The following is a 13382-nucleotide window of genomic DNA, read 5'->3' as shown; positions in this document are numbered from 1 at the left end:
GCCACTGTTGACCATTCATCTCCTGACGAGCCAGGACACAGCCTGAGATCCTCTGGCAGGCCACTGTTGACCATTCATCTCCTGACGAGCCAGGACACAGCCTGAGATCCTCTGGCAGGCCACTGTTGACCATTCATCTCCTGACGAGCCAGGACACAGCCTGAGATCCTCTGGCAGGCCACTGTTGACCATTTCAAAGTCTAGATTGAAAATGAAAGGAGACATTAGGACCCATAGATGGATGGTCTTCCAGAGGAGATCAGGCCTGCAGATTCAGGGCCTCTTTTATATCCTGAAGAAACACCTTTTTAATGTAGGATTTCAATGCTTCACTTCTAGTCCTTAGATAACTGTGCTGTGTTTTGCATTTTCATGTATTATTTCTTACATTGTTAGCCCATAAAACCTTAATTGTTATTACATACAGCCAGGAAGAGCTATTGGATATCAGAGAGACGTCAACTTACCAGCACAACCAGAATTACGACCAGGAATATTTATTTTTATTTTTATTTCACCTTTATTTAACCAGGTAGGCCAGTTGAGAACAAGTTCTCATTGACAACTGCGACCTGGCCAAGATAAAGCATGGCAGTGCAACAAAAACAACAACACAGAGTTACACATAAACAAATGTACAGTCAATAACACAATAGAACAATCTATGTACAGTGTGTGCAAATGTAGAAGAGTAGGGAGGTAAGGCACTAAATAGGCCATAGAGGCGAAATAATTACAATTTAGTATTAACACTGGAGTTGTTACAGTGATCGGTAAGCTGCTCCGACAGCTGATGCTTAAATAAGACTTTCCCAAAGCGGATCCTTTGTCTGCACCTCCTTGAGCATTTGAATTGATTCCAGAGACCGACCCAAAACAACGCAGTCAGAGGACTGGTTGTTTTTATGCCGGAGCGTTCTTCTAATGAGGCTTCAGATGCACGCACACCACCCACCGCTTCCGAGTATATTACTCGTAATGTCCAGTTTCAGTTGTCGGGCAAGAGTTGTTTTCCAAAGAGATATCCGGGATGGTAACATACTCTGTTTCACCTAAACATGGCTTACCTGGGACATGATGTCGGAGTCAGTACAGCCAACGGGATTTTCAGTGCATCGCGCCGACAGGTATAAACATCTCTCCAGTAAGAAGAAAGTCGGGGGTGTATGTTTCATGACTCATGGTGTAATTGTAACAACATACAGGAACTCAAGTCCTTTTGTTCACCTGACCTAGAATTTCTCACAATAAAATACTGACCGTATTATCTCCCAAGAGAACTCTCCTCGGTTATCGTCACAGTCGTGTATATCCCCCCGCAAGCGGATACCAAGACGACCATCAAGGAACTTCACTGGACTTTATGCAAACTGGAAACCATATATCCAGAGGCTGCATTTATTGTAGCTGGGGATTTTAACAAAGCTAATTTGAGAACAAGGCTCCCTAAATTCTATCAGCATATCGAATGCTCTAGCGAGTAACACGCTCGACCATTACTACTCTAACTTCCGCAATGCATACAAGGCCCTCCTTTTGGCAAATCTGACCATGACTCCATCTTGTTGCTCCCCTCCTATAGGCAGAAACTAAAACAGGAAGCGCCCGTGCTTAAGTCTATCCAACACTGGTCTGACCAATCCGATTCCACGCTTCAAGATTGCTTCGATCACCTGGACTGGGATAAGTTACGGGTAGCCTCAGAGAACAACATTGATGTATACGCTGACTCGGTGAGCGAGTATATAAGGAAGTGTATAGGAGATGTTGTACCCACTTTGACAATGAAAACCTTCCCGAACCAGAAACCATGGATTGATGGCAGCATTCGCGCAAAACTGAAAGCACGTACTGTACCACCGCATTTATTTCAAGGCAACTGGGAATATGGCCGAATATAAAACAGTGTAGTTATTCCATCCGTAAGGCAATCAAACAAGCAAAGTTTCAGTATAGAGACAAAGTGGAGTCGCAATACAACGGCTCAAACACGAGACGTATGGGGCAGGTTCTACAGACAATCACGGATCACAGCCCTGTCGGAGACATCAACGTCTTGCTTCCAGACAAATTAAAAAACTTGCGCGCTTTGATGACAATACAGTGCCACCGATGCGGCCCGCTACCAAAGACTGTGGGCTCTCCTTCTCCATGGTCAACATGAGTAAAACATTTAAAAGTGTTAACCCTCGCAAGGCTGCAGGCCCAGACGGCATCCCTAGCTGCGTCCTCAGAACATGCGCAGACCAGCTGGCTGGTGTGTTTCAGGACATATTCAATCTCTCCCTATCCTAGTCTGCTGTACCCACATGCTTCAAGATGGTCACCATTGTTCCTGTACCCAAAAAAGCAAAGGTAACTGAACTAAATGACTATCGCCCCGTAGCACTCACTTCCGTCATCATGAAGTGCTTTGAGAGACTAGTCAAGGACCATATCACCTCCACCCTACCTGATACCATAGACCCAATTCAATTTGCTTACCACCCCAATAGGTCCACAGACGATGCAATCACCATCACACTGCACACTGCCCTATCTCATCTGTACAAGAGGAATACCTATGTAAGAATGCTGTTCATTGACTACAGCTCAGCATTCAAAACCATAGTACCCTCCAAACTCATCAGTAAGCTCGAGACCCTGGGCCTCGACCCCGCCCTGTGAAACTGGGTCCTGGACTTCCTGACGGGCCGCCCCCTGGTGGTGAGGGTAGGTAACAACATCTCCACCCCCCTGATCCTCAACACTGGGGCCCCACAAGGGTGCGTTCTCAGCCCTCTCCTGTACTCCCTGTTCACCCACGACTGCGTGGCCATGCACACCTCCAACTTAAGCATCAAGTTTGCAGATGACACAACAGTGGTATGTTTGATTACCGAAAATGACAAGACAGCCTACAGGGAGGAGGTGAGGGCCCTCGGAGTGTGGTGTCAGGAAAATAACCTCTCACTCAACGTCAGCAAAACAAAAGAGATGATTGTGGACTTCAAGAAACAGCAGAGGGAGCACCCCCCTATCCACATCGACGGGACAGTAGTGAAGAAGGTGGAAAGTTTTAAGTACATCACGGACAAACTGAAATGGTCCACCCACACAGACAGCGTGGTGAAGAAGGCACAGAAATTCGGCTTGTCACCAAAAACACTCACAAACTTTTACAGATGCACAATCGAGAGCATCCTGTCGGGCTGTATCACTGCCTGGTACGGCAACTGCACCGCCCTTAACCACAGGGCTCTCCAGAGGGTGGTGCGGTCTGCAACGCATCACTGGGGCCAAACTACCTGCCCTCCAGGACACCTAATCCACCCGATGTCACAGGAAGGCCAAAAAGATCATCAAGGACATCAACCACCCGAGCCACTACCTGTTCATCCCGCTTCCATCCAGAAGGCGAGGTCAGTACAGGTGCATCAAAGCTGGGATCGAGATAATGAAAAACAAGTTCTATCTCAAGGCCATCAGATTGTTAAACAGCCATCACTAGCACAGAGATGCGGCTGTTTAGCTACAGACTTGATATCATTGGCCACTTTAATAAATGGAACACTAGTCACTTTAATAATGTCACTTTAAGAATGTTTACATATCTCTCATTACTCATCTCATATGTATATACAGTATACTGTATCCTACACTATCTATTCTTTACTATCTATTGCATCTTAGCCGCTCTGTCACTGCTCATCCATATACAGTGGGGAGAACAAGTATTTGATACACTGCCGATTTTGCAGGTTTTCCTACTTACAAAGCATGTAGAGGTCTGTCATTTTTATCATAGGTACACTTCAACTGTGAGAGACGGAATCTAAAACAAAAATCCAGAAAATCACATTGTATGATTTTTTAATAATTAATTTGCATTTTATTGCATGACATAAGTATTTGATCACCTACCAACCAGTAAGAATTCCGGCTCTCACAGACCTGTTAGTTTTTCTTTAAGAAGCCCTCCTGTTCTCCACTCATTACCTGTATTAACTGCACCTGTTTGAACTCGTTACCTGTATAAAAGACACCTGTCCACACACTCAATCAAACAGATTCCAACCTCTCCACAATGGCCAAGACCAGAGAGCTGTGTAAGGACATCAGGGATAAAATTGTAGACCTGCACAAGGCTGGGATGGGCTACAGGACAATAGGCAAGCAGCTTGGTGAGAAGGAAACAACTGTTGGCGCAATTATTAGAAAATGGAAGAAGTTCAAGATGACGGTCAATCACCCTCGGTCTGGGGCTCCATGCAAGATTTCACCTCGTGGGGCATCAATGATCATGAGGAAGGTGAGGGATCAGCCCAGAACTACACGGCAGGACCTGGTCAATGACCTGAAGAGAGCTGGGACCACAGTCTCAAAGAAAACCATTAGTAACACACTACGCCGTCATGGATTAAAATCCTGCAGCGCACGCAAGGTCCCCCTGCTTAAGCCAGTGCATGTCCAGGCCCGTCTGAAGTTTGCCAATGACCATCTGGATGATCCAGAGGAGGAATGGGAGAAGGTCATGTGGTCTGATGAGACAAAAATAGAGCTTTTTGGTCTAACTCCACTCGCCGTGTTTGGAGGAAGAAGAAGTATGAGTACAACCCCAAGAACACCATCCCAACCGTGAAGCATGGAGGTGGAAACATCATTCTTTGGGGATGCTTTTCTGCAAAGGGGACAGGACGACTGCACCGTATTGAGGGGAGGATGGATGGGGCCATGTATCGCGAGATCTTGGCCAACAACCTCCTTCCCTCAGTAAGAGCATTGAAGATGGGTCGTGGCTGGGTCTTCCAGCATGACAACGACACGAAGCACACAGCCATGGCAACTAAGGAGTGGCTCCGTAAGAAGCATCTCAAGGTCCTGGAGTGGCCTAGCCAGTCTCCAGACCTGAACCCAATAGAAAATCTTTGGAGGGAGCTGAAAGTCCGTATTGCCCAGCGACAGCCCCGAAACCTGAAGGATCTGGAGAAGATCTGTAGGGAGGAGTGGGCCAAAATCCCTGCTGCAGTGTGTGCAAACCTAGTCAAGAACTACAGGAAACGTATGATCTCTGTAATTGCAAACAAAGGTTTCTGTACCAAATATTAAGTTCTGCTTTTCTGATGTATCAAATACTTATGTCATGCAATAAAATGCAAATGAATTACTTAAAAATCATACAATGTGATTTTCTGGATTTTTGTTTTAGATTCCGTCTCTCATAGTTGAAGTGTACCTATGATAAAAATTACAGACCTCTAGATGGTTTGTAAGTAGGAAAACCTGCAAAATCGGCAGTGTATCAAATACTTGTTCTCCCCACTGTATTTTGTACTTCTATATTCTCATCCCATTCCTTTACTAGATTGTGTGTATTAGGTTTTGTTGTGGAATTGTTAGATATTACCTGTTAGATACTGCTGCACTGTCAGATCTAGAAGCATTTCACCACACTCACAATAACATCTGCTAACCATGTAGACGTGACCAATAACATTTTATTGTATTTCTCCATCTGTATTCAACACCCACTGCTGGTGATTATTGTGGTTGTTACAGACAGTGGCTAGATGTCTAGTACAGCCTAGTGCCTCTGTTTACCTCAGCACACTGCAGACAGACTGCGTTGTTATTCTATGGCTCATTGACTATCTATGCAGCCAACTATACACTGTGTGAACAAAGCATTATATTGAGCTGCACCCCATTTTGCCCTCAGAACAGCCTCAATTCGTCGAGACATGGACTACACGGTGTCGAAAGCGTTCCACAGGGATGCTGGCCCATTTTGACTACAATGCTTCCCACAGTTGTGTCAAGTTGGCTGGATGTCCTTTGGGTGGTGGACCATTCTTGATACACACAGGAACCTGTTCAGTGTGAAAAACCCAGCAGTTTTGCAGTTCTTGACACACTCAAACCGGTGAGCCAGGCACCTACTACCATACCCCGTTCAAAGGCACTTAAATATTTTGTCTTGCCCGTTCACCCTCTGAATGGCACACATACAATCCATGTCTCAATTGTCTCAAGGCTTGAAAATCATTCTTTAACCCGTCTCCTCCCCTTCAACTACAATATTTGAAGTGGATTTAACAAGTGACATCAATAAGGGATCATAGCTTTCACCTGGATTCACCTGGTCAGTCTGTCATGGAAAGAGCAGGTGTACCTAATGCGTTGTATACTCAATGTTGGCCCATGTGACAGATCTTATCAGACTCAGTGTTGGCCCATGGTAGTTAGGTAGACTCTGATCTACACTGGAACACCACTGGTAGGTAGGTAGACTCTGATCTGCACTGGAACACCACTGGTAGTTAGGTAGACTCTGATCTACACTGGAACACCACTGGTAGTTAGGTAGACTCTGATCTACACTGGAACACCACTGGTAGTTAGGTAGACTCTGATCTACACTAGAACACCACTGGTAGTTAGGTAGACTCTGATCTACACTGGAACACCACTGGTAGTTAGGTAGACTCTGATCTACACTGGAACACCACTGGTAGTTAGGTAGACTCTGATCTACACTGGAACACCACTGGTAGTTAGGTAGACTCTGATCTGCACTAGAACACCACTGGTAGTTAGGTAGACTCTGATCTACACTGGAACACCACTGGTAGTTAGGTAGACTCTGATCTACACTGGAACACCACTGGTAGTTAGGTAGACTCTGATCTACACTGGAACACCACTGGTAGTTAGGTAGACTCTGATCTACACTGGAACACCACTGGTAGTTAGGTAGACTCTGATCTACACTGGAACACCACTGGTAGTTAGGTAGACTCTGATCTACACTGGAGCACCACTGGTAGTTAGGTAGACTCTGATCTACACTGGAACACCACTGGTAGTTAGGTAGACTCTGATCTACACTGGAACACCACTGGTAGGTAGGTAGACTCTGATCTACACTGGAACACCACTGGTAGTTAGGTAGACTCTGATCTACACTGGAGCACCACTGGTAGTTAGGTAGACTCTGATCTACACTGGAACACCACTGGTAGTTAGGTAGACTCTGATCTACACTGGAACACCACTGGTAGTTAGGTATACTCTGATCTACACTGGAACACCACTGGTAGTTAGGTAGACTCTGATCTGCACTGGAACACCACTGGTAGTTAGGTAGACTCTGATCTACACTGGAACACCACTGGTAGTTAGGTAGACTCTGATCTACACTGGAACACCACTGGTAGTTAGGTAGACTCTGATCTACACTGTAACACCACTGGTAGTTAGGTAGACTCTGATCTACACTGGAACACCACTGGTAGTTAGGTAGACTCTGATCTGCACTGGAACACCACTGGTAGTTAGGTAGACTCTGATCTGCACTGGAACACCACTGGTAGTTAGGTAGACTCTGATCTGCACTGGAACACCACTGGTAGTTAGGTAGACTCTGATCTACACTGGAACACCACTGGTAGTTAGGTAGACTCTGATCTACACTAGAACACCACTGGTAGTTAGGTAGACTCTGATCTACACTGGAACACCACTGGTAGTTAGGTAGACTCTGATCTACACTGGAACACCACTGGTAGTTAGGTAGACTCTGATCTACACTGGAACACCACTGGTAGTTAGGTAGACTCTGATCTGCACTAGAACACCACTGGTAGTTAGGTAGACTCTGATCTACACTGGAACACCACTGGTAGTTAGGTAGACTCTGATCTACACTGGAACACCACTGGTAGTTAGGTAGACTCTGATCTACACTGGAACACCACTGGTAGTTAGGTAGACTCTGATCTACACTGGAACACCACTGGTAGTTAGGTAGACTCTGATCTACACTGGAACACCACTGGTAGTTAGGTAGACTCTGATCTACACTGGAGCACCACTGGTAGTTAGGTAGACTCTGATCTACACTGGAACACCACTGGTAGTTAGGTAGACTCTGATCTACACTGGAACACCACTGGTAGGTAGGTAGACTCTGATCTACACTGGAACACCACTGGTAGTTAGGTAGACTCTGATCTACACTGGAGCACCACTGGTAGTTAGGTAGACTCTGATCTACACTGGAACACCACTGGTAGTTAGGTAGACTCTGATCTACACTGGAACACCACTGGTAGTTAGGTATACTCTGATCTACACTGGAACACCACTGGTAGTTAGGTAGACTCTGATCTGCACTGGAACACCACTGGTAGTTAGGTAGACTCTGATCTACACTGGAACACCACTGGTAGTTAGGTAGACTCAGATCTGCACTGGAACACCACTGGTAGTTAGGTAGACTCTGATCTGCACTGGAACACCACTGGTAGTTAGGTAGACTCTGATCTACACGGGAACACCACTGGTAGTTAGGTAGACTCTGATCTACACTGGAGCACCACTGGTAGTTAGGTAGACTCTGATCTACACTGGAGCACCACTGGTAGTTAGGTAGACTCTGATCTACACTGGAACACCACTGGTAGTTAGGTAGACTCTGATCTACACTGGAACACCACTGGTAGTTAGGTAGACTCTGATCTGCACTGGAACACCACTGGTAGTTAGGTAGACTCTGATCTGCACTGGAACACCACTGGTAGTTAGGTAGACTCTGATCTACACTGGAACACCACTGGTAGTTAGGTAGACTCTGATCTACACTGGAACACCACTGGTAGTTAGGTAGACTCTGATCTACACTGGAACACCACTGGTAGTTAGGTAGACTCTGATCTACACTGGAACACCACTTTTTAGTTAGGTAGACTCTGATCTACACTGGAACACCACTGGTAGTTAGGTAGACTCTGATCTACACTGGAACACCACTGGTAATTAGGTAGACTCTGATCTGCACTGGAACACCACTGGTAGTTAGGTAGACTCTGATCTACACTGGAACACCACTGGTAGTTAGGTAGACTCTGATCTACACTGGAACACCACTGGTAGTTAGGTAGACTCTGATCTACACTGGAACACCACTGGTAGTTAGGTAGACTCTGATCTACACTGGAGCACCACTGGTAGTTAGGTAGACTCTGATCTACACTGGAACACCACTGGTAGTTAGGTAGACTCTGATCTACACTGGAACACCACTGGTAGTTAGGTAGACTCTGATCTACACTGGAACACCACTGGTAGGTAGGTAGACTCTGATCTACACTGGAACACCACTGGTAGTTAGGTAGACTCTGATCTACACTGGAACACCACTGGTAGTTAGGTAGACTCTGATCTACACTGGAATACCACTGGTAGTTAGGTAGACTCTGATCTACACTGGAACACCACTGGTAGTTAGGTAGACTCTGATCTACACTGGAACACCACTGGTAGTTAGGTAGACTCTGATCTACACTGGAGCACCACTGGTAGTTAGGTAGACTCTGATCTACACTGGAACACCACTGGTAGTTAGGTAGACTCTGATCTACACTGGAGCACCACTGGTAGTTAGGTAACTCTGGTAATGTAGAGGAAGGTCAGGTTGGTTCATTTCAGTAACCAATCTGAACACCAGTGTTTGTTTGAATCAGACAAAACATAATCACTGTTGTTATATTGCTCTAGTGCTACTCCCCTGTTTCTAACTCTGTTCTCTCTCTCTATCTCTCACAGATGTTTTATTCCCGTGGAAGAAATTGAGGAGTCTTCTATGTCTATTTTGCACATGTTAATGGACATCCTGCATTGATCATTTAATTAAAGTTTCACACAACGTTAAATAGAAAGTGAAGATGTGATGAAGTCAAAGGTAAAAATAAACATTTCCTACAGAAAAAAAACCCCATCAACTTCTCACAACAACAACAGCAGGTTCTAACAGAGAACTGCAGTGCTGCACAGAAGCAGACATCATTGATTGGACAACACAGAAGCAGACATCATTGATTGGACAACACAGAAGCAGGACTGTGTTTCCATGGAGCTCCAGGCTTGTTAGTGGATCTGAGACTGATAAGACTTCTTCTCAGCAGCACAGCGGACTGATTCCATTCTCCAAGTTTAAAAAAACTAACTTTTTCATTCATTATTCAGTGAATTTTGAGACACCTGTAAAAGATCCCAATATCCCCTTTGTCATCATTTGTGGTGACATACAGCTAACTCATCATGCCAAAGACTTGTCTTGGAGAAGGTTTCCCACAATCCTCAGCTTCCTTAAGCCTGTGTATAAGGGATGGACCCAGAGAATTCCAGGAATCTGTATCTGACATCGACAACCAACATGACGTCACGATATAAACAACAACACATGACATAAACAACAACATAACAGAGACCTAAAACACACTTTGGAGAAATCCTGAATAAGAATTCTATAGCCGTTATTGGTTCGTTTAGCTTTCTACTGCACCCAGCGATCAGCAAGAGAGTAGAGATGTTTAAAACACTGTGGATTTGAGAGCAATTCATCTCCATCAGCGTCGTCTGTTTGGGACTTTACTATTGAGGAAGTAGATTGCCATACAATACGGGACTTTAAAAGGATAAGGGTCTATCTGTAAAAAGATGATTCTGAGGTATTTGGCTTTAAAGTTCCCGAAACCTCATTGGTTTGAACGGTGTGATCAATTTTAACATGTAGTCTTTACCAACATATTTACAGCACTATATAGGTAGACATTGTACAGAACAAAAATATTTCAATAACTCAGTTTTCACAAAAAATTCCGATAGAACCATTCAATTCCAAGCTCTCGATTAGGCCCTCAGTCCTCTGGCAGGTGGACTATATACTCTGTAGAAAGTCAAGCTCTAAATGAGTTCCTTAGTCCTCTGGCAGGTGGACTATATACTCTGTAGAAAGACAAGATCTCGATTAGGCCCTCAGTCCTCTGGCAGGTGGACTATATACTCTGTAGAAAGACAAGCTCTCGATTAGGCCCTTAGTCCTCTGGCAGGTGGACTATATACTCTGTAGAAAGACAAGCTCTCGATTAGGCCCTTAGTCCTCTGGCAGGTGGACTATATACTCTGTAGAAAGACAAGCTCTCGATTAGGCCCTCAGTCCTCTGGCAGGTGGACTATATACTCTGTAGAAAGACAAGCTCTCGATTAGGCCCTTAGTCCTCTGGCAGGTGGACTATATACTCTGTAGAAAGACAAGCTCTCGATTAGGCCCTCAGTCCTCTGGCAGGTGGACTATATACTCTGTAGAAAGACAAGCTCTCGATTAGGCCCTTAGTCCTCTGGCAGGTGGACTATATACTCTGTAGAAAGACAAGCTCTCGATTAGGCCCTTAGTCCTCTGGCAGGTGGACTATATACTCTGTAGAAAGACAAGATCTCGATTAGGCCCTCAGTCCTCTGGCAGGTGGACTATATACTCTGTAGAAAGACAAGATCTCGATTAGGCCCTTAGTCCTCTGGCAGGTGGACTATAAACTCTGTAGAAAGACAGGAGTTTAATTTATAGTTCCATTGCCTTTTGAAAATGTGTTTTTGCGGTTTACAATTGAATAGGCAATATCACAACTTCATATTATTACAAGGAATACTGTTGTGCTTTATTACATGTTTAATATTGAATAATAAAATACGCACGGGATCTACACACGGGATCTACACACGGGGTCTACACACGGGATCTACACACGGGGTCTACACACGGGATCTACACACGGGATCTACACACGGGGTCTACACACGGGATCTACACACGGGATCTACACACGGGGTCTACACACGGGGTCTACACATGGGATCTACACACGGGGTCTACACACGGGGTCTACACACGGGGTCTACACAATGGGTCTACACACGGGGTCTACACACGGGATCTACACACGGGGTCTACACACGTGGTCTACACACGGGATCTACACACGGGGTCTACACACGGGGTCTACACACGGGGTCTACACACGGGGTCTACACACGGGATCTACACACGGGGTCTACACACGGGGTCTACACACGTGGTCTACACACGGGGTCTACACACGGGGTCTACACACACGGGATCTACACACACGGGATCTACACACACGGGATCTACACACACGGGATCTACACACACGGGGTCTACACACGTGGTCTACACACGGGGTCTACACACGGGGTCTACACACGGGGTCTACACACGGGATCTGCATACACGGGATCTACACACGGGGTCTACACACGGGGTCTACACACAGGATCTACACACGGGATCTGCACACACAGGATCTACACACACACAGGATCTACACACACACATGATCTACACACACACATGATCTACACACACACATGATCTACACACACACAGGATCTACACACACAGAATCTACACACACAAAATCTACACACAGGATCTACACACACATGATCTACACACACATGATCTACACACATGATCTACACACACATGATCTACACACAGGATCTACACACACATGATCTACACACAGGATCTACACACACACACAGGATCTACACACACAGGATCTACACACACAGGATCTACACACATGATCAACACACACACATGATCAACACACACACAGGATCTACACACACATAATCTACACACATGATCTACACACATAATCTACACACACATAATCTACACACACAGGATCATTGTTTTTTCAAACATTCAGAACGGCTTAATTCTCCATGATCATATTTTGTAAAAACTATGATACGTATCTTTAAAATGAAAAGAAAGTGTATTATTTAATAATGTATGTATTAGCTTTAGATTCTTGTAACCTGTACCTGGGTTATTTTTATAGATATATATACAATGAGAGGTTGTTCATTAAATGTGACCATTTCACAATGAGTAGCATCTCTCTGTCATTTCTTTCTGTCGATAACTGCATAACACATTCCCAAGCTGTGCAACATGCAACATTGTTCCTGTTCCCAAGAAACCGAAGGTAACTGAGCTAAACGACTACCGCCCCGTAGCACTCACTTCCGTCATCATGAAGTGCTTTGAGAGACTAGTCAAGGACCATATCACCTCCACCCTACCTGACACCCTAGACCCACTCCAATTTACTTACCGACCCAATAGGTCCACAGACGACGCAATCGCAACCACACTGCACACTGCCCTAACCCATCTGGACAAGAGGAATACCTATGTGAGAATGCTGTTCATCGACTACAGCTCAGAATTTAACACCATAGTACCCTCCAAACTCGTCATCAAGCTCGAGACCCTGGGTCTCGACCCCGCCCTGTGCAACTGGGTCCTGGACATCCTGACGGGCCGCCCCCAGGTGGTGAAGGTAGGTAACAACATCTCCACCCCGCTGATCCTCAACATTGGGGCCCCACAAGGGTGCGTTCTGAGCCCTCTCCTGTACTCCCTGTTCACCCACGACTGCGTGGCCATGCACGCCTCCAACTCAATCATCAAGTTTGCGGATGACACTACAGTGGTAGGCTTGATTACCAACAACGACGAGACG

At 45.5% G+C, this 13382-nt stretch overlaps 1 protein-coding gene across 1 annotated transcript in view; it reads left to right on the top strand.

Annotated features, from left to right (window-relative positions):
• The window catches only part of LOC139544456 (ciliary neurotrophic factor receptor subunit alpha-like), a 412488-nt gene extending 399743 nt beyond the window's left edge, over window positions 1–12745 (top strand). Inside the window, exon 9 of the mRNA XM_071351570.1 lies at window positions 9586–12745. Within this exon, the coding sequence (XP_071207671.1) occupies window position 9586 (1 nt within the window). The 3' untranslated portion in view covers window positions 9587–12745. The remainder of the gene's footprint in view (window positions 1–9585) is intronic.
• The last annotated feature ends 637 nt before the right edge of the window (window positions 12746–13382 follow it).

The sequence above is a fragment of the Salvelinus alpinus genome, chromosome 18 (genome assembly GCF_045679555.1).
Source record: "Salvelinus alpinus chromosome 18, SLU_Salpinus.1, whole genome shotgun sequence".
Lineage (NCBI taxonomy): Eukaryota > Metazoa > Chordata > Actinopteri > Salmoniformes > Salmonidae > Salvelinus > Salvelinus alpinus.
Note: the sequence above shows the minus strand (reverse complement) of the source record. Positions and strands in the feature narration are given on the sequence as shown.